The sequence below is a fragment of the Miniopterus schreibersii genome (genome assembly GCF_964146895.1).
Source record: "Miniopterus schreibersii genome assembly, chromosome: 18".
NCBI lineage: Eukaryota > Metazoa > Chordata > Mammalia > Chiroptera > Miniopteridae > Miniopterus > Miniopterus schreibersii.
The window spans coordinates 36,263,335-36,284,941 of record NC_138121.1 but is presented as its reverse complement, the minus strand read 5'-3'; the positions used below and the strand labels follow the sequence as shown (position 1 = coordinate 36,284,941).

Below are 21,607 nucleotides of genomic sequence, written 5' to 3'. Positions count from 1 at the left end.
CCCTGTTGGCTCCTCCCCGAAGGTGGCCAAGGTGATGGTCTGGGCTCACATCCTAGGGGCTCAGCCACTACAGGAGAGGGCTCCAAATCTCACTACTTCTTGCAGAAGTTTGATTCTCTCTTTACTGGCCAACCTGAGCCTAGGGTTTGTGGGACCCAAAGCTCATCCCTTTCTGGGGGCCCTTCTTTAAGAGAAAGAATACATGATTCTTTTGTAACTATGGACTAGATCTATATCCTGAGAAACCTAAATAAACATCCTCAACTCAGCCTCCCCTGAGCTGGATTCCAGAGAAGTCGCTCTGATATCACGTGACACGGGGAAGTATGGGAAGTCAGAATGGAAAGAGACAGCAGTCTTAACGATTAAGGATAAAATCCCTCATTTTGAAAATGTCATAAAAACACCATGTGCACACACTGCTGGTTCCAAGTTGGAAGGGGCTTGTGCATGGAGGGGCCCAGACGCTCAGCTCATTTGCTTCGCCAGGAGCTCTCCTTTGCTGCTGACCTGGGACCAGCCACAGTGGCCACCAGGATGGGATGAGCTGGGTCGGGTCTAGGTACCAAGTGTACCCCTGAGCCGGAGTGGGGACCAGCCCCCGTAAACCACATGGATTGAAATGGGGGTGCCGAGGCCCACCAGAGGAAGTCCATATGCTGCGATCGGAAGGAGAATGGTTGCAGAACAGGCAGGAACAGGTGTCACTGGTGTGACAGGGTGCAGAGAGTGGCCGAGGAGTCAGGAAAGAAGGATTTTAGTTCTGTTCCTACACCTTCTGGGTTCAGATCCTAGTTCGGCTGCTCTTGCTTCATTTTGATGATGACGTTGACTCCACATAGTGTGATGGGCCCTGTGCTATGTACTGAGGCCACGGGAGGATCGGTTAACTGAGTAATGGTGATAAGGGTGTAGCACGGCTCCCCAGTCCCGGGGCCTGCGGGCATGCTTCTCGGAGGTGGGGAGGCTTAAGCCGAAGACCTGAAGGATGAGCAGGAGTTGGAGAGACAGAAAGAGTGCTCTTGGCAGGGGTCACGCATGAGGGCATGGCAGGGTCAAAAGGTGAAAGGCAGTTCCGGTGGAGGGACGGGCTGAGGGGCCCGAGTGGGCAGATCCTTTTCAGAAGGAAATGGCCTGATCGAGTTTGCTTTTTAAGCTCACTCTCTTCTTTTGTCAAATGCAGACAGTAGCACGCTCTGCATGGCATTATTGAGGGGTGTTAAAGAAACAGTGTATGTTCTTACCCACTTTACCGGTGTCCCCAGTGCAACCCACAGCCGTGGAGATCTGTGCATCTCCGGGACCCCCGCTCCCCAGGGAGAGCCTCCTGCACAGAATGCAAGAAACCATTTGGCCTGGAATGTACACACGATACCTTTCTCTTTTTACGCACAGCAGATTACCCCACCTAATTATATTTGGCATAGGCTAATATTAAAATTCATCTGCCTTTCCTCTGACAGCTGCTGTCGGGGGTTGGGGAGTCAGAAACATCCTGGCAAGCCACCCCGAGACGAAAATATTTGCGGCAGATAATCTGTACGTGGACCATTGAGAAAGGACAGTGGATGTGTTAGGGCGAGTGTCCAAACTCCAGCAAGGAAGCGCTGGCCTGTGTTAAATCTGACACTGTGTTAACCGAGTGCGAGCCAGGTAACTGGGCCGAGACAGATGTCTGCGGTGCCTTGGAGTGTTATGGTCATTTCTGGTCTTTGGTGGGGCTGATTTAGTTATAACCCTGTTTCAAATTTGTCTCTTCTTCCAAAGTTTAATATCAGCCAGACCTTTCTGGATTGTGTTAAAGTGAGCGGGTATCCGCTGGTACCATTCAGGGTATGGATTTTAGCCTAAGTACGGGATTCAGGTGTAACCTACCCCTTTTCAACCATCCCCTTCCCCAGGCTCAGCCAAGCCGGAATCTGTGGTGTGCTTGTTACGTGGCCTTCCTCGTGTCTACCGTGTCCACCTGTGGGATTTGGTGCCGTTAGCACACCATGGTGGGCAGCCTGCTCTGTGCACGTATGGCACATGCCATCCACTGTGGGCAGATCTGGGCCAGTAGCCAGCAGGGCCTCAGCCCTCAGGAAACTGGCATCGTGGCTGTGTGGACGTGGCCGGCCCCCGTGAAGCCATCAGAAGATCCCAGCTAGGACTGCACAGAATAAAGTGCTAGCTGATGGAATGAGTTTAGACAGCACTCTGCTAGCAACAAATATGTTTGTGCAAATTAGAAAAAGGGGCCCCTCCTCAAGACACCTTTCGCCATCTGTCCAAAAAATGTCATAGGCAATCCTAAATGTACACTGCTGAACACAGGCAAGGCACGGCGCCTCCTAGAGCTGTACCGGTGTACAGCCTGCTTCTCACAGCCAGCCTCCCAGTGACCCCAAATGACTCTGCCCAAGCCCGGGGAGCAGAGCCCTGAGGTGCTCATCCTGCCTAGGAGGGTGGCGTGCGGGCCGACGAGTCTGTTTTATTTCACAGCCCTTCTTCTTCTCGAGCTGTCTGGGTGGCGCCAGCTGTCAACGGCCCGTGCTGGGTCTGCTATGCCATCCTGCTCCCTGGGTCACTGCTATTTGCCAGGGTAAACAGTCCCAAGAAAGTGGCCATGGCTCTCCCAGCCTGCTGACCCAAATGAGCCCGGGTGCCTCCTCCCACGGGGCCCCTGGGTGAGGTAGGGGATGGGAGTCGAGACCAGGATCAAAGTTGCCACATTCAGGTATTTCCTCCCTGTCCCAGTGTTCCTCAAGCACCCTCTTCTCTCTCTCTTCCTCCCCACCCCTCTTTTTTTTTAAACTGGGGGAGGGGAGAAGGAAGAGACTGTCTTTGATCTCAGTGGAGGAAAAAAGTCTGTTCTGTTCAGGCTTTTGGCTAACACAACAAACAGTGTTTAAAATTTAACTTTGCTTAATTAATTAGTAATTCTGTTTAATGCTGTCTGATCTCCCTCCAAAAGGTATTTTGAAGCTTGAGAAGGGAACATCAAAGGGAGCCGGGTGAAGATGGTCAAGTAATGCATTTAATCTGGCAGTTGCTGGGGGTGGAGCGATGCCAGGCTGCTGCGAATGCGGGAAGCATCATCTGGTAAACATAGCCCGCTCCTTGGCTCCTCTGCTCCCGTGCCAGGGTGCAAGGAGGGACCGGGAGCGGTTTCCAAAGAACAGGAGCTCCACCCACTGCCCCCAGACTCATTTGAGCTGAGAACTGGCTTTGAGAAAGCAGTGTTGACATCTCCTTTCTTCCGTGGTGTGGCTGGGCAGGTTGTGTACTGCTCAAGGGTTCCCAGTCAAGCGGGTGAGCAGCAGGTGGAACCCAGCCTGTGCCCCGTGGATCAGGGTGCCCTGGTGGGGTGAAGGCTGCCTTTACCTAAAGCGCAGTTCACAAACCTTTCTGTGAAGGGCCCGGAGAGTACATATAGGGTGTCCCCAAAAATGTATACATACTTTATGTATACACGCTTTAACAGCTGGTAGCTCAATTTTGAAAACGAAATGCATTTTAATAAGCACTGCCTTTATAATTATTCAAAGTGTGTGTGCATTTTTTGGGACATGCTATATTTTGGACTCTGTGGACCATACAGTCTCTGTTGTGACTACTCAACCTCTGCCATCATAGAGTGAAGCAGCCACATGTCCCAATAAAACTTTATTTACAAAAACAGGTGGTGGGCTGGCTTTAGCTCACAGGGGCGTGGTTTGCCAGTCCTGCTCTGTGTCACCCCCCGGGTACTCCAGAGGCAAGTGATGGGCTTTGCATTTCTCCTACTCTGTCCCTTCTTTTCCTTCTCTTCTACTTTCTCCTGCTTTCCTTTCCTCTTTCAAATGAGTAGTATCTACTGTGGTTGCTGTGACTTGCAATTGAAGAGTGACCAGAGCCCCCCTGAAATTATGCCCCCCAAAAGATCATCTCTGGGAAAACAAATCGCTAGGCTGAACAGGAGTAAGAGACAGAGTGGGCTTGGAATCTGGTACCAAAGGCCATCTCAATAACAGCATCATTCCCTTGCTGAGGTTGGACCCCAGCAGCTGCGGTGAGCACCATTCTCCCTTCTCCAGCCTACCTGTGAGCCCAACAGTGGGTGCACGGATGGGTGGATACATATACGTATGTATGAATGGGTGAGTGGTGGATGGGTGGATGAAAGGATGGCTGGATGGAAGGATGGCTGGGTGGAAGGATGGCTGGATGGCTGGATGGAAGGATGGTTGGATGATAGATGGATGATGGATGGAAGGATGGGTAGGATGGGTGGATGGATAGATGGAATGGATGATGGATGATGGGTGGATGGATGATAGATGGATGATGAACGGATGGTGGATGGATGGAGGGAAGGAGGGAAGGCTGTTTTTTCTGCACAGGGATGGCTGGGGGTGGGTGATGGTTTGGCATTGTTTTGTTTCAGAGGGTCCATGTGGATGTAGAAGATGGTCCCTGATTTCCAACCCCTGACCCCTGGCCCCTGACCCTGGTATTGATGTCCGATAGGCTTTCTGATAGATTCTCTGACACCTCTTCGGGCCCTTGGACAGGGGACAGTAAAAGGGTGAAAGGCCATCTTTGGTGGGGCAAGGGGGTGCTGACTGTCCTTATTCCAGGCCCCTAGGGCCCCAGGGCAGGATGGCTCCCTGTCCTACTACCCATCCGGGCCCAACCCCATGCTGGTAAGGGGCCCCCAGTGGGTGTCTGGGTAGTTTTCTGAGCTAGGATGGGATGAGGGACCTGCTGGTGAAGGCAGGACAATCCAGGCCACCCTGATCTTTGAAAAAGACACATGGAGCGGGAGAGGGGTGGTAGGGATGTTTTCCTCCTCCCTGGGAGAGAGAAAGGAGGAGAGGCAGGGAGGACCTGACAGAGGACAGGCTGTTTCTGTACAGTGGGAGGAGGGGGCTCCAGAGGAGAGAGCAGGGACAGAGGTTTCTTTTCTTTGGGTTTTATCAAGTGGAACTTGAAAGGCAACATTGAACCTGAAGGTGGTTTTCTGATAACTTCTCTTTGAACTTGAAGTTTGGTTTCGATAAGCCTGGCCGGCTTACATCTCCAGCCAGGACCTCTGCAGAGGGAGGCAGTGGCTTTGAAGATGGAGCTGGCCTTTGTTTTCCTGTCTTCTTTCTCTTCTCTGCAGCACCCAACCCTGCCCTCTGGGGTAGGGGGGTAGGGGGGTGAATAGAGAATGTTGCTGGTTGTGACAGCACTGTGTTGTCTCTGGGGGGCAGTGCTAGGTTGGGGGATCATGTGGATCTGGGCTGTCAGCTGGGACCATGGCTCAGCTACATCTTTTGCAAAGCCAGCATTTATTGAGCACTTACCAGATTCAGGCCTCTGTGCTCAGTAGGCACTTTTCTCATTGCCCCCTCCCAATAGCCCTGTGAGGGAGAGACCATTCATCCCCGTTACAGATGAGGAGACTGAGACCCAGAGAAGCCAGGTGCCTGACCCCAGGTTGCACAGGTCAGTGGCAGTCAGGATATGAGAACAATGTGCCCCCTCAACCTGGGTACTCCAGCCAAGCTCAGCCTCACCCATTGGGAATGCTGGGTGCTTCTAAGGCTCAGAGCTTCACTTAGTGCTGAGGGTGAGGCCAACACTCCCCAACTTTCTCAGATAGGCCTCTAAACCTTCTTGCCTTCTTTTAAATGGGGTGACAGTGGTGCCTACGTCTCTGTGGCCTGGTAGAAGTGAACCATGGCAGTGGCAGTTCTGGCCCAGCAGGACACCAGATTTGGGCTGGAGGAATCAGGGTGCCCAGGCTGTATGCTTGGCTGTCTTTGCATCATGGACCAATTGCCCGCCTGACTCCCCTGGGCTCACCATGGCACTGAAGGGGACACCACCTGGCCATTGAGGAGGAGCAGGGAGGAAAGGACTTGGTTGGATCCACTGTCCCAGAAATGGTTAGCGTCAGTGACCTTCTCTGACCCTGAGGATGCCCAGTGCCCTCACCCTGGGTCCCCAGCCAGAGCCCCTGACAGCTCTAGGGAGTTGTTGCCTTGCTATGGGGGCATTGCAGGCTGGGAGCTCCCTGCACCCTGCTGGCTGTGCAGAGAAGGAAGGAGGCACCCGGGCATGGCTGCCCTGACCCTCAGGCCCAGCCAGGGTTGGGGGTAGCTGTAGACACAGCCAGTCATATCGGTTGCCGCATGGCCTTCCTGTCCCCACCTGTCTGTACGGGTGACTGGGAGCATCCTTGTCTTCAGCCCTCCTTCCCTGTCCTGCTCGCACCCTGGGCTACCTGTTTTAGAAATGATGCTTTTGTGTCCTTTTGTATTTTAAGGAAACATAGCTACCGACTCTGCTGATTCCCCAAAGATTACATGGAGAGGAGGACATTTGTCCTCGAGTAAAGCTGGGACCCTGCCTGCTGGGCCTGGGCCCTGTGCTCAGTCATAGCTCACTGAGCCCACACAGGAACCCTCCAGGAGGACATGCCCATTTTACAGCTGGGGAAGCTGAGCCCTGGGCCACATATCGTGTCAGGAGGCTCAGAACCCAAGCTGAGAGTTTCCTCTGTCCAGGCTGGCCGAGAGGCACCAGGCCCGCTGAGCAGAAGCAGTGTGGAGCGGCAGCCTAGCACGAGCCAGCCTGCTTGGGTTCAAATCCCAGCCCTGTCGTGTACCAGCAAAGCAGTTAGCCTCTCTGAGCCTCACTTTTCCCATCTGGAAAGTGGACCTAATAATAGTCTCTGCCTCCCAGGGTTGCGGTGAGGACTGAGTAGTCAATGGACAGCCGGTGTTTAGTCAGCACTGTGTTGGGCCTGGTGCTGTGAGAGGTAAAACAGGACAACAAATCACAGTCTCGGGGTGGCTGAGTGACTCTGAGGAGACGGGAGCCGTGAGCACAGTCTAGAAAAGTGCTTGGCCAGGCCAAGCTGCTTCCCTGTCTTCAGGCAGAGACAAAATGGGCAGATGGGCTGGAGGTTTGAAGAACCTAGAAGGCTGGGCCTCTGGTCAAGGAGGATGGCTGCCACCCTGGGTTGCCCTCCTGGCATCTCTAGGGGTATTCATGGGAAAATGGGGTCCATAGGTCATGTTCTGTCATGCCCACCCTCCCCACTGCTCCTGGAAGGACACCCAAAAGACAGTGACCTTTGGCTGAGGGGTGGACCCCTGGGTGAACAGAAGCCAAATGAAAGGCACCGGGTTAGCTTGCTTCCGATGATATGCTGTGTTTGTGTGCGTGCGTGTTCACATGTGTGCTGAGTGCACACATGCCCATCACCAAGCCTGTAGAACTGCATCCTGTCCTGTTACTCCTACTGACCATGTACCAATGGGCTGTCTGCTGGGCCCAGGCAGGTGGCATCTTCGAAGAGGCCAAATGTCAGCATGGAAGGTGTGAGACTTTGGCTATGACCTCGGGGCTCCAGAATCACCATGGTGCCCCCTCCTCCACCCCTCTTAACATAGTGGCGGCCACAGTCTGCTCATGTGGGCTTCAAGTTGGGACAGAAAATGGAGCGGAGGCCTGAGAGGCCCACTGTGGTAACCTGGGGGGCTGGCATGGATGAGCCCTGGGAAGGGGGGTCCCCCAGAGCAGCCTGGACAGCCCCAGAGGGCAAAGCAACTTTGCAGCAGATGTGCAGGGCAGGAAGGGGCCCGGCGCCCTGGAGGCCCTCGCTCTGGCCCCGCCGGCCGGCATCGCATGCAGTTGAGCCTGGGCCCCTCACGTGTCCCCGTCTGTTCCCCCACAGTGGCCCTGCCCCCCGAGAAGCCCGATGGGCCGGCCAGTGGAGATGAGCAAAGGATGGAGAAGTCGAGCGGGTCCTGCCTGGGCTCCAAGAAGCAGCTGAAATTCGAAGTAAGTTTCCTTTCCTGGCGCAGGGCCTGGAGAGCAGGGTTTTCTCTTCTCGGTGCTTTTCAAGGAGGAAGCTGAGGCCCGACCAGATGTGGAGGCCGCTCAGCACCCGCGTGGACAGGAGAGGGGGGCCCAGGCCCAGACGTCCCCCTTCCTTGCATGGGCCTGTTTCTGGAAGGGGCCAGCTGACTGCCTGGGACTGCTCATGGTCCACAAGGAGGACTCACCTGGGAAGTCCAGGTGGTGGGGGACCCACATGGTGGGGGTGGGGGGGTAGTTATTCAACCCGAGTTTCTGAACTTTAATCCGAGTTTTTTCTGGAGCTAAGCGGAGGGGGCCAGGGAGAGGGAATCAGGTAAATGCTGTGTGTGCATGCACGAGTGTGTGTGTGTGTGTGTGTGTGTGTGTGTGTGTGTGAAAGCGCACGTATATACGTGCAGGTGTGTGAATGCATGTGTGTGAGCGCATGTGTCTGTACAGGTGTGCACATGTGTGTGAGTGAATGTGTATGCATGCATGAGTATGTGGATATGGGTGTGAGTGCAGGTAGTGCATATGTGCAAGTGTGTGAGTGTGCGTGCATGTGCACACGTGCAGGTGTGTGTATGTGTGTGAATGCACGCATGGACATGTGTATATGAGTGTGTGTGTGTGTGTGCGTGTGGATATGTGTAGGCATGTGTGCGGGGTGAGTGCTGTGCCACCTGAAATGGTTCCTCAGAGAGCAGAGTGGGCACTTGGCAGGTATCAGACAGACAAACCACAACTGAGGGAAGACCGACTTTGAACTCAGCATGGGCTGCCCCGGACTGCTGGAGGGAATTGGCTTTGAGCTGTAGAAACTGGGGGCAGGGACACCATGCTTGGTCACACTTGTGCCAGCGTCCTGAAGCCAGGTAGCACCCCTCTGGGGGGCTGAGCCTGTCCTCATGCCATGCCAGCCCAGGCAAGATGTGGAACAGGATGGTCTGAGAGCATCTTTGCTTGTTTTCGTAGAATCTTGGGCTCTTGAGGCCATTTGTGGGCTCTTTCCCAAATGGCCATTCTTCCTGGAACTCTGTCTGTTGTTCAGCCAGCCCCTGCACACTTCTGGCCCATGACAAAGCTTGCTGCTTCCCAGCTCAGAGCACCTGTGGTTAGACACCCCGGGTTGTCGGAGTGAGAATAAGACGTCACTGCTGTATGAATCATTACGAAGACAATCGCAGCTGCTTCCACTAATGGGGCTTTTCTATGTGCTAACCAGTTTCCACACGTTTCCAGTTCCCTCAAAGCAGACCCCAAGTCAGAGACGAGGGGGTAACCCCAGGGAGCAGGGAAGGAGGGAAGCCAATAAAGGGTTAAGAGATGTGTCACAGCCAGGGCAGCTGGGGCTCAGTCCCTCTGGGGTCCCTCCCAGAGTTGTACAGAATGGCCTCAGATTTTTCCCCTGGAGGGTGCAGAAGCTGGAGTCCACCCTGGGCATGCAGTCCCTGGCTCTTCCTTTCTGGGCTGCCAGGAACTTGAGGCGGGAGGTCGGGAACTGTCCCCCACAGCTAGAGATGAACACCGAGGGGACTGAGGGTTTGAGCGGTAGGCCAGTTAATGCTCCCAACAATTTTATGAGCGCGACACTGTCACTTTCCATAATTTGCACAGGGGAAACTGAGACACACAGAAGACATGCTCAGGGTGGCGGACATGCAGCTTTGGGGGCTGCACATGGGCTGGCACCTGAGGTTGTCTGGAACTTTAGTTCTTTGTGCCCACCCTCTCCTGCCTTCCAGGTCAGGTGGCCACCCTGGGAGTTGCAACACAGCTTCCCAAGTTACTGTGCCCTGTGTGTGTGCGCGTGTGCACGCACATAGGTGCAAGTGTGCATCTGTGTGCATATGTGCAGGTGTGTGTTCATGTGCGAGTGCACAGGTATATACATGCAGGTGTACATGCATGTGTGTGAGCACATGTGTGTACAGGTGTGTACACTTGGATGTATGAGTGTGTGCATGCATGTATGTGGGCAGGGTAGCTCCTAGTCCTTGGTCCAACTTCAGTCCTTCTGAGGCCACAAAGCCCTCTCTCAGACCCTCCCTTGGATTGTCCTTTGACTGTGAGGACGCAGAGACTGTCTGGCACCCCTGCAGGCATCTCTCCTCAGGCCATACCTCCTCCGCCCAGCCTGGCTGCTCTCCGTGCCAGTCAAGTCTTGGTCATTACTCTGCAGTGGAAAGTGGCAGCCCCATGGCCTGGCCTCCAGGTGTTCCAGCCACTGGGTGGACAGCCACGCCTGTGTGTTGTCTGTGTCTAGGAGCTACAGTGTGACGTGTCTGTGGAGGAAGACAGCCGGCAGGAGTGGACCTTCACCCTGTACGACTTTGACAACAATGGCAAAGTCACCCGCGAGGTGAGTGCGCCTGCCTGGCCTCCGGCCACTGGCCATGCCCTTGGTCACAGGGCACTGGTTGTGTGCCTGGTGACTGCTGCCCCTTTCCTTCTTCTGAGGTAGGTCTATCCCTAAGGGTAAACTGTAACAGGAGCAGTGCAGGGTGTGGCTGTGCTGGAAATAAGGCTCCTGGGAGTTTCGGAGAAAGCTGGAGGGGTGTCTAGAGCTTCCTGGCAGTGGAGAGAGGTGACAGAGAGGAGGGGCATTTGGGGTCCTCTGGAGGAGGAACAGCAGGCAGGTGCCAAGCCCCAAACCTCCCCAGAGGAGGACCCTGAGCCCCAACAGAGTCCCATCCTGCTCCCTTCTCTGTAGTCCAGCGATTCAGGCAGGGGCTAGACCCTGGGTATCACACAGGCAGCCACTATAATCCCAGTCTAGCCCCTAGATGTTCTGGCACAGGCCCCCAGAATGTTTTGGTAAAAATTAAAATTAACACAGGCAACAAAAGTGCAAGGAGATAGATGTGACGACATCAAAACATAAAACTTCTGTGCATCAGAGGGCACAGTCATCAGAGTAAATGACAGTCTGTGGAATGGGAGGAAATATTTGCAAATCGTATATCTGATAAAGGAATAAAATCCAGAATATCCTGAATAATATCCAGAGAACTAAAATTTAACATAAAAAAAGAAATAATTCAATCAAAAAATGGACAAAGGACCTGAACAGACGTCTCTCCAAAGAATACGTACAAATAGCCAATTAGCACGTGGAAAGATGTTCAGCGTCACTAATCATTAGAGAAATGCACGTCGAAACCACCATGAGCTCCCCGTCCACCGCCGGAGTGGCTACGATAGAGACAGACAGGATCCGACAAGCGTTGCTGAGGAAGTGGCAGAACCGGAACCCTGGGCGCCGCCGCTGGGAATGCCAGCTGGTGCCGCTGGCGCGGAGAACAGGACGAGGTCCTCAAAACATTATTCATAGAATTCCCACGTGATGCAGCCATTCCGCTTCCCGGCGTATAGCCCCCCGAATGGCAAAGGGGCCCTGAAGAGATCCACGTACACCCACGCTCACGGCAGCACTGTTCCCAGTAGCCCCAAGTGGAAGCAGCGCAGGTGCCCGTCAGCAGCCACGGGGATAAACCGAATGCGGTCGGTCTGTGCACACAGGGAGTGTTACTCAGCCCTAAGAAGGAAGGAGGTTCTGACACAGGCTACATCGCGATGAACCTTGAGGACGTTGTGCTGAGGGATTTAAGACAGCCACTAAAGGACAGAATGTCTGATTCTGCTTACGAGGTACCTAGATAGTCAGATACGTAGAGAAAAGTAGAATGGCAGTTGCCAGGGACTGGGGGGGGGGGAGTTGAAAAAAATAAATTAGTTGCCAGTAGCAAAGGCTCTGAAGGTTTGACAGGAGACTGGATCTGGCTTCTCTGAGATGCCTCTCAGCCAGCCGAAGGGCAGGTCAGCTGAGCCGGGTGGCTGCCACCTGCTGTGGGCGGGGCCAGTGCACACACCTGCCTGGCCATGGCCGTGCTGAGTGTCACCTCTGCTTAAAGCGCTTGTGGGTGGGGGATGAAGGGAGGGCTATGTCTGTCTGTGTTCAGGACAGGTTGCTGGGCAGGTAACTGACCTTCTGTGGCCGTGACCTGCAGAGAGCAAATACCTTTTCCAGAGGTTTCCCAAGTCACGTTAGGCAGGAGGCCTCCCCTCAGACAATGACCTTACTTATGCCCAGAACAAAGGGAGCCCTAGAGAGGGGGACCTGGCCCAGGCCTGCATCCCCAGTCAGAGTCTGAGATGCTCCTGGATCATGTGGTGGAGACCGCTGCCTCGGGGAGGGAGGTAGCCAAGGCCCAGAGAGAAGGTGAGATTTGATCAAGTCCTAATAGAAGAGTTTATCTCTGGGGACACATCTACTTTTCCATTTTTTCATTCAGAAGGTCCTCATCAGACTCAAGAGATGCTATGGGTGTCCCCCCCAGTACTCCCTGGCTCACCTTTTAGTTCCCTTGATGCTATGTGCTGTGGGCAGACATTGTCTACCCTAAGAGCTTTCTCTGGTGCCTGGAAGGTGTCTCAGCCTTCGCTGAACAGCCCAGAAGTCAGGAGCATGAGGCACCCCAGGGCAGCTCTTAACCCCTGAGGGATGAGACTTAGTCCCCTGTGAGGGCCCCGGTGCAACTGAGCCCATTGCCTGTGGCTGTGACCTGCTCATTCAAGTTTTCTGCAGTCTCTCCCCACTTCACTCTCCCTGCTCCTGGGATCCCCTCCCAAGTGAACCCCTATATTCATGTTTCTGCCAGAGGCTTGACTTTGGGGACCCAGAGGGTTGAGCATGTCAGGTTTCAGCAGGCCCTCCGGTTACTGTTTTGGATGCACTGTGGCTGAAACACGTGTGGTTTCTGCTTCCCTCCCAACCCTAGGACATCACCAGCCTGCTGCATACCATCTACGAGGTGGTTGACTCCTCCGTCAACCACTCCCCAACGTCCAGCAAGACGCTGAGGGTGAAGCTCACCGTGGCCCCCGATGGGAGCCAGGGCAAGAAGAGCATCCTTCTCAATCACCCCGGTGAGGGGCTGGGGGTCGTGAGCGCTTTCGCTGGGAGCTACTTTGTGGACGGGTGGGATTGGAGCAGGTCCTTGAAGGAGTGGGGTTTGGAGAGGGAAGGGATTCCAGACGGAAGGCCTGAGTGAGCAAAGCGTGGGGTGGGCATGTGTGTGGCAGGCAGCTATGGCAGGGGCTGCATTGTGATGGGGGGGAGCTGAGCAGGACAGGTAGATATGAGACCCCTCTATCTAGTCCTGGCTCTGAGCGAGCGCCCTGCCACAGGGTCATTGGGCGGCCGCTACGGCCAGCTTTCAAGGGCTGGGTGCCAGGCAGCTTGGAAAACTTGGGCAGGTCCAGGAGGCTGGTGGGCATAGCTCACCAGGCTTTTTCTCGGGCGGGACTCAGACCTGCAGAGCTCCAGGCCCAGAGCAGAGACCAAGCCCTCTGAGGAGCTGCGAAGCTGGGAGAAGAAGCAGAGAGCCACCCTCAGGTACAGCGGGCACAGGCGGGGCCGGGCAGCCCAGTGCACCTGAGCACGGTCAAGCACCAGCTGTGTGCCTGCATCTGAGGGATCCTGAGCAGGAGGTTCCCGTCTGTGCTCTCTTTAGGATGCAGTGATTTCTAATGACAGGCTCACAAATTTCAGTTTTTTAAAATAACAGTATATGTCTCCATTGCTTCACCCAAACGCTGTAGGCCAGGTGTGTCCAGGATTCAGCGTTTGTTGGTTTGCAGAGGTTCTCACAGTGCATTTCCTTTGTGTTACATGTGGGATCTGGGCAGCCCCTCAGGATTTAGCACGTTGGTGTCTCTTTAGGGAGATGCACGAATGGCCATACTAAGTGACTGGCCGTACTAAGTGACGTAAAGACTATAGCTACCTTCTCGTCGCTTAGGGCAGCTTGGCTGCCAGTGGGTTATGCAAAGCCTTTGTTTTTAGGCTTTGGGGACTTCAGAATTGTGGGTAAGGGGCTTGGGGCTGCAGTTACCTTGCACCTGGTGCTATTTCTTTAATTTCAAGGAGGGAAGGAAGAGAGGGTGGAAGGAAAGAGAGAGACTTTGAAAAGCATCGAGTACACTGTAGTGTAGAGCACAGAGCCGCCTGAGACATGAGGCTATGAGTTCCCACTGTGAAGCTGGAGAGGAAATGTCTGCATTTAGAGAGGCACCGGCATAGGGCACAGAGAAGGGGGCACACGGGGAGCTGACAATTGCAGGTACCCAGGCTGGCTGCAGGAGTGGGGGCTGTGCTGGGGTGAAGGGGGGAGGGACGGGGGTGCTGGCAGATCACGGAGGCCCTGCAAGGGGAGGGGCAGGGACGGGAGAACAAGGTGGCCCCTGGCAGTACCTCTCACCCGGCCCCCTCCATACACACGCAGGGAAGGCCCACGGAGTCTGCCAGCCTCGATTCCAATGGTTTGGGGGCTTCTGCTGCCCACACCTGTCTGTGGCTTGTGGCAGGCACGCGTGGTTTGAAGCCTGGTTTTGTCGACCAGTAATCCCTGTCCCTTTCTTTGGGCCTGTCCAAAGCCAAGCCCCCCTCTAGGCCTCCCAGAAGGCCCAGGGAGGCCAGGAAGGGGTCCACCTCCATTGACAGGAAGAAGTGGAAGGAATGGAGGCGCAGCGTACTGAGATGGCCATTCCCTCCCTCACACCCTCCCCAAGGCCCAGAAGCAAATGAGCAAAGAGCCCAGAAGGATTTGTCCCGTGGCACCCAGGAGGCCTGGGGCTGCCCAGCCCAGAGCACTGTCACTTGCCTTCCTGTAATAGGTTGCAGGGGGACAGCCGCCTGGAGCAGTCCGGCTGCTACCACCACTGCGTGGATGAGAACATCGAGAGGAGAAACCACTATTTAGATCTCGCCGGGATAGAGAACTACACGTCCCAGTTCGGGCCTGGTAAGGCAGGGGGGTGGGATGGGGTGGTGGCTGGTGGGTGCAACGGGCAGACAGTGGTCACCATCCCCCCCGGGCTGGGGGAAGATACCACATGGATAGAACAGGTTAAAGATGTTACTGGAGATGATATCACAAACATTTTTAAAAAATTAAAGTAACATGTGCACAAAAGGAACCAAATCAAATAGTACCTGAGGGCTTGTAACAGTGAAAACCAGTGGTCCCCAGCACACCCCGCCCACCCACCCCTGTGCCCCTCTCTCGGCTCTTTTGTCCCACGAGGACCCCCACTTCCCTAAGCGAAATGCTGCTCCATCTTTATCAGCCCTGCTGTCTGTCTGAGCTCTTGCTGCGGTAAATGAAAAGGGAGCGCGGGGAGTTTCGCCCAGCCCCCTTTCCCTCCCCTCCTACGTATGACTTTTCCCTGGGTTACCTCCAGAAGTTTAGGAACTTCCTGTAGGCCTCCTTCGTGCCCTCACGGCCTCAGTCACCAGTCTCTGTCTCTCTTTCGCAAGTCTCTCTAGGGAGAAGAATTCTTTTTAAAGAGCTAACAAAGAAATAGTTCTTGCCGCCTAGCAAACGGCAAAGCTCCATTCCAGAGTGGCTTCCTCCAAGGCCGGGAGGAGACAGGTGGTGGGGAAGGTGGGGACATTCTGATACGGAACAGCTGGCCTTCATCAGTCTTGGTGAACGGGGGTGGGGTGATTTGTGCACAGTGCAGCACCACACATAGTAGGTGCTCATTAAATATCTGTTGCGTTGGTTCCTAGGCTCCCCGTCAGTGGCCCAGAAGTCAGAACTGCCCCCCCGCACCTCCAACCCCACACGGTCTCGCTCCCATGAGCCAGAAGTCATCCACGTCCCCCACCGAAAGCCCCAAGGTGCAGACCCAGGCTCCTTCCACTGCCTTGACACCCCGTTCGCCAGGGTCGCGGAGGTCCAGCAGCGGCTTCGGGGTCCCCAGGATGGGAGCAAGCACTTTGTGAGGTCCCCCAAGGCCCAGGGCAAGAGTGTGGGTGCAGGCCACGTGGCCAGAGGGGCAAGAAGCAAACCCCCTCTGGGACCCGCCGTCCCTGCGATGTCCCCGTCCGCCCATCTGGCCACCAGCCCAGCCCTCCTCCCCACCCTGGCACCCCTCGGGCACAAGAAGCACAAGCACCGAGCCAAGGAGAGCCAGCAGGGCTGCCGGGGCCTGCAGGCGCCGCTGGCCGTGGGCAGCACCGTCGCGGGGCGGGACCACATGAGGGAGCTGCCCGCCGTGGTGGTGTACGACAGCCAGGCCGGCCAGGCGGTCCAGAGACACGAGCACCACCACCACCACGAGCACCACCACCATTACCACCACTTCTACCAGACATAGGGCCCCTCCCAGAGCCCCTCCCCGTCATATGAAGGACCCCCTCCCCCAAGTCCCCAAGGCATTATTATTCTATTAATTATTGTTATTATGACGATTATTGTTATTAATAATTATTGTTACTCCACTAATATTCAGCTAGCCTCCATGTAGAAGATATATGGAAACACAGAACTAAACTTTTATTTATATGTTGTGGGGACCGCTTAACTTACCCAAGAAGTGACTCTGGGTTTGGAAGTGGCCTGTAGATGGCAGAGGCTCCCTCGGGTTCCCAGCTGTGGTTTCTTGCAGGCCCACCCCCTTCCCAGTGACCCCCCTCCCCCCCCCGCCCCCGGGAGCCCCATCTCTCCCAGGAGAACAACCTTTTCTGGCCCGGCTTCCAGAGACCCTTGAAATCTCCGAGAAGATAAACAGCTGCTACCTCTTAGTATTATTCTGGTTTTATTTTGCCCTTACTGATTGTAACGTGCTACAAAGATTTCATCGGACTGCAGACGCACCACCTTCCTGGCTGCTGTGTTATGTCTCAACCTAGAAACCTTAGCTGTCCTTTCTGGAGCTCTCTTCCATGCCTTTCCGGTGGGATCAGGCCCTTGCCCGAAACCAGTCCCGTCTTTTCTGTCACGCACAACATGAAAATGCACTTCTCCTGTCCCTCCTTCTCCTTGCTTCTGTAGAAAGACACACACACGTTTAAAGACTGCCCCCGAAACTGGACTTCTCATCTAGAAACCTCGGAGAGGGAACCAACCACATAAACAAGCGTGGCTTTCCAAGGTCGGGCAATGCTGTGATGTTGGTTGTGGCGGAAGATGTGGAAACTTCGAGTTCTACCCCTGGCAAAAATATATACGTCCCGACGTGGTTCTCTGACGGCTTTCTGTACCTATAGCTAGACGCCATCTGTCCATTTCTATGTATCTTTCTATAAATATACACTCTCAGGTACCTTTCCTGGTGTGCCCAAGTCCATGGTTTGCTTCTAGACACCTCCAGTTGGGGCCACTGTCCATTAGATGTGAATCGCCGCTCGTCTGCCCTCTGGGTCCCTTCTGTGGTTTGGGGTCTGACAGCTTTGGACAGGCCTGTTGCAGCACAGAAGCTTGGGGTGAGTGGGACAGTGGCCAGAGCTGGACTCTGGAGTAGTGTGCTCTCAGAGCAGGTTTCATCGGATCAGGGCCTGAGAGGCCAGGAAAAGGACCACTCTCACCTGTCAGGGACACTCACATTGTGTTATCTACAAAGTGGGCAAAGCCTGAAGGAGTGCAGAATCCTGGGGAGCATCGGGGTGTCGCTCCCAGCCCTGTGTGCAGCGGTGCAAGGGAAGTTATCCTCAGCAGACGGGTGGGTGGGGGAAAGGGAGCCACCTGAGGAAGCAAGGAGTGACTTTCACTGGAGGGATGCCGCCAGCCTGTGGGGACCCTGCAGGGACATGAAACCCTGGCCTCACTCTCCTGCCCACCCTGCGTCCTGTTGGGGTCCTCATTGGCTGAAGACAGTGGTAGTTCAAGGGCAGGGAAGCTGTTGATGAGGGTCACCTGGTGGGCATTCTTCCAGGCCAGAGAGGAGAGCGAGTCTGAGGGACCCAAGATGGAAGAGTGAGCCCGGCTGCCTGCCTTTCTGCTGCTTGGTCTCCTGCTGCCATCTCCTTTTCCAGAGCCTCTGGTTTGGGGTCAAGGTGGTTGGTAAGGAGTAATTTTTGAAAATAGTGGACTTAGTTGTTGTCACCATATTATTGGATTAGTGACCAGTGTGCCTGGGACTGGATCAATACAGTTAATCCTCAGGGCAAACCTACAAGGCAGCCATTGGAAGCTCAGGAAGCATGTCAGGCTCAGAGAGGTTGAGTAACTCCTTTGAGATCACACAGCAGGTGGCAGAACTGGGATTCTAGTCTTCCCCATGGTCCCTCGACCACTGAAGGTTCATCACTGTGTCTGGGCTTCTCACACTCAGCAGCCAACTCAAACTGATGGGAATATAACCAAGGCAGGGAGAGAGGAGGGAGGCCCCCACCCTGGACTACGCAACCAAGTGGAAAAAGATCCTGCACTAGGGGGAGCCCAGGGGAAGATTCTGATTGGCTGGGCTCAGAGCTGATGCTCATGCCTGGACCAACCACCATAACCCACTGGGGTCACATGGCCAACCTGTGGCAAGGGGGCGGGGCCTGCACCAGAAAGGAGGGGAGGGATGCTTAACAGGCGCTGTTGGTGCCCCAGGCCCAGGATTGCTGCAGCCATGGAAACGAACCAGGAGTTGGGTCCATGCAGGGAGCCTCTCTGTGGCCTGGTGGCTTTAGAGCGGTTCCTCAGCCTCTGAGAGGAGGTCCCATGCTGCCTCCCCCAGCCCCACGGCTGTCAGGATTCTATTTCTTGGTAACTGGGATTTATTTTAAAAATCATTTTGAAAATAGTAACACATGTAAAAGATTCAAATAGTACAAAAATGTGTGTAGTGAAAAGTACCTCCTTTTAGCATCCCTGACTACCTCGCAGGGCACCGTCTAGGGGCGTTCGGTGTGGCATGGTGGGTGGGCACAGAATGGGGCCAGGCTGCCTGGATTCAAATCCCGACTTCCTCTCGGAGTGCTTCCCATGGTGTTCTATACTTCTCAAGTCTCGGTGTCCCCTTTACGAAGGGGGATCAGAGAAGACCTGCCCCACAGAGTTATGGTGAGATTTTAGTGAGCTAAAATTGCCTGACCCTTGGGAGCATTATACAAGTGTTAGCTGCCATCATTTGCAAGAATAAATGCATCTACATAAGATATCTCCCCATTTAAATTTTGTTATTTTTTTTAAAAGACACTTTTTTTTTCAGAGCAGTTTTAGGTTTTAACGAAATTGAGAGGACGGTACAAAGATTCCCCATATACCCCCGGCCCCCACACACGCATGCCTTCCCCATTATCAGCATCACTCACTAGAAGGGTACATTTTTTTTACCAAGAATAAACCTTCGTCAACACATCATAATCACCCAAAGTCCATAGTTTTCCTTGGGGTTTGCTGTTGGTGTTGTGCAGTCTATGGGTTTGGACAAATGCGTAATGACATGTATCCACCTTTATAATACCATACAGAGTAGTTTCACTAAATACTAAAACCTATCCGTCTCTCCCTTACCCCCTATTGTGTTCATTTTAAAAATATTTCAAACACAATTTGAAACAGAGAATTGTGTCACAGTGACTGTGAACGCCCCCAGATTTTACAAAAGCTGACATTTTTCAATATTTTTTTCAGATCTATTTTTAAGAAAGAAAACATTGCCGTTACTACTGCCTAATCCCCCTCCCGCCCCACCCTTTTATTTTTACCCAAGGAGTAGCATAGTATTCATACTCTGCCCCTTTCCTCTGTGACCTACTGTCTTTGGAGATCTGCCTCCCTGGGTCCTGCAGCTCTGCCCCCTTCTCTGTAACAGCTGCTCAGACCCCTGCTGCTCTGGGGCTGCCCCGCCCCTTCCCTGCAGGCATGTGGGTCACCCTTGGCCATGGCAGGGCCTTGTCCCTGGCTTGCTTAGGTGCCCACCAACAGGAGACAGAGTAGCAACGCAGAACTGCTGAGTTCAAGAGCACGTGGGATTTCAATTTTGGTGCTATTGTAAATGACCTCTAGAAGAAGTTGTACCAAGTAGTTAGAAGTTGAAGGCACAAGAGAAAGAAAAAGGGAGGGAGTGGGGAGGGGGGACTACAAGGAGTCAACCATGCTCCTTGTTGAGGCTTCGAGCACACTTTCCTGCAGGCTGGGGTGGGTGAGTTTTGCGTTCTTTGCAAGTTTCCCGAGCCCCCTTCCAGAGGAGCTGTTGCTGCTTCCTGGCCCTGAGCTCTGAGCACCGGCTTGTCGGGGCCCAGGGCAGTTGTGGGGGAGACTGGACTTCTGCCTCACCCGCGTGCGTACAAGCACTGGCTGGATGCCCCATTTCTGCTGACCTGTCACGGGGAACCGAGGACATCTGGGGTGTTCGGGCAGCCAGTAGGGTGAGGTCTGCAGCTCCCATGACCGCTCTCATCTCCGGGGGGCCTGGGGGTGCACTTCCGGCCCAACCATGCCAATTACACTTTTCAGCAAGGGAAAAGCCGGGGGCAATTTTTTTGTTCCCCCCCTTTCTCCGTGTTTAGATGTCCGATGATTACTGGGCCAGAGGGAAGGCGTCCTCTTAGGGCAGGAGGAGGGGAGGCTGCTTGTACCTCAAGTGCCATTTCTGTCAGACGCCGGGGCTAATAACCTGCTTCTGTGAGGCCTGTCAGCACTTGGGGAATGAAATAGGACCCCTGAGATGTGTTCTGTGCCAGTGAGCTGGGACACACCCCCATTAAAGGTAGCGCTGCCTGCCGCCCAGCAGATGCCAGGAGACCCTAGGCAGCTTTGCCCTGACCCAGTTCAGCTGAGCATCCGCCCTCCCAGGGCCCGTCTTTGTCCCCAAGGCTCATGGGCTTAGCCCCAGCATCACCCCTTCCCCGACGGGCGTGCCTGTTTTACAGTCTATATAGGTGGTTCAACCGCACCCTTCATTGACTCCTAAATGTTGGGCCCTGTCACTCCCTCCCCCAGTCATTACAGCTTGGTCACTCCCTACAGTCATGCCATTTTAGGGGCTCTGATCTGTTTTCTGGTCCTGTCATCTTCTCCCAAACCAGCAAACCTCTGAACCTGACCCCTCTTCTCAGGGGCTCACGCCCTTGGGTACTTTTACTGGGTAATGTATTGCTGTGCAAAGGACTCTATAGCAGCATGTGCCTTCAGCACGAGAGGGGGCGGGGGGCAGGGATGAGACTCATTTTCTAGTAGCAGAAAGTAACCCTGGGAGGACATGGCAGAGGCTGGTCTAGATTCCCTGTCACCAACTGTCCCACCCACGGGTGCCCCTTCCTCTCCACGCTCTCCCCACAAAGTGAAGAAGCCCGGTGTATTCAGTCCACGAGCTTGGCAGAGACAGGAGGGTGTCTGAGACCCTCCAGACATGACTTGGGCATAGATGAGCCCGGTGGCGGGGGTGGGGAGGTCCAACCAGTAATTCTTGTCCTCTGAGTGCTTTTCAGCACCTGGACAGGTTGTGCCTGGGCCTCACTTCCAATGATGCTGATTTACTGGTCTGGGGTGTGGCCCAGGCATCGAGACGTTTCAGGCTCCCAGGTGACTTCCTGGGCCCAATTGAACCTCGGTTGAAAACCCAGTGAGCTGAACCTCGGTGGAGCAGGTGGAATCCCAGGGTCCTTGCCTTAAGGGGTATGTGTATTAAGGTGTAGGGGAGACAGAGTTCCCCCCACCCCTGCCCTACTGGGACCTCCAGAAAGCTTCATGATGTTGGAGCAAGCAGCCATGACCACACCAGAGGACAGACTGGAGAATTCAACAGCAGCCCTCCCCGTGTGGCCGAGTTCTTTTCCTAGCTGCCCAGCCACCGGAGCCCTCAGTAACCTACCCATCCTCCCCTTACAATAAAATGACAGGCACCCGAAGAGAGCCAAATTTAGGGCGACTCCCAGGGATGTCCTTCAACAAGAGCGGGCCCACAGTGACCCCTTCCTCCCTTGGCTCTTTAGGGAGATGCTGGTGGCCTCTTTCCAATCTTCACACTTTGCTTCGGGGCGCTTGCTCCCTGGGGTGGGGGTCAA

The 21,607-nt window shown here is 54.5% G+C and overlaps 1 protein-coding gene across 2 annotated transcripts in view; it reads left to right on the top strand.

Moving 5' to 3' along the window:
* NKD1 (NKD inhibitor of WNT signaling pathway 1) overlaps nt 1-16,937 on the top strand; it is a 68,657-nt gene extending 51,720 nt beyond the window's left edge. The window contains exons 2-8 of one of the 2 annotated variants that reach the window (XM_081117859.1): nt 5,368-5,454; nt 7,694-7,800; nt 10,085-10,180; nt 12,600-12,747; nt 13,132-13,216; nt 14,497-14,624; nt 15,395-16,937. In XM_081117859.1, coding sequence (XP_080973985.1) covers nt 5,403-5,454; nt 7,694-7,800; nt 10,085-10,180; nt 12,600-12,747; nt 13,132-13,216; nt 14,497-14,624; nt 15,395-15,984 — 1,206 coding nt within the window. In that variant the 5' untranslated portion in view covers nt 5,368-5,402 and the 3' untranslated portion in view covers nt 15,985-16,937. The remainder of the gene's footprint in view (nt 1-5,367; nt 5,455-7,693; nt 7,801-10,084; nt 10,181-12,599; nt 12,748-13,131; nt 13,217-14,496; nt 14,625-15,394) is intronic. The other variant, XM_081117858.1, reaches the window with a different exon arrangement.
* The last annotated feature ends 4,670 nt before the right edge of the window (nt 16,938-21,607 follow it).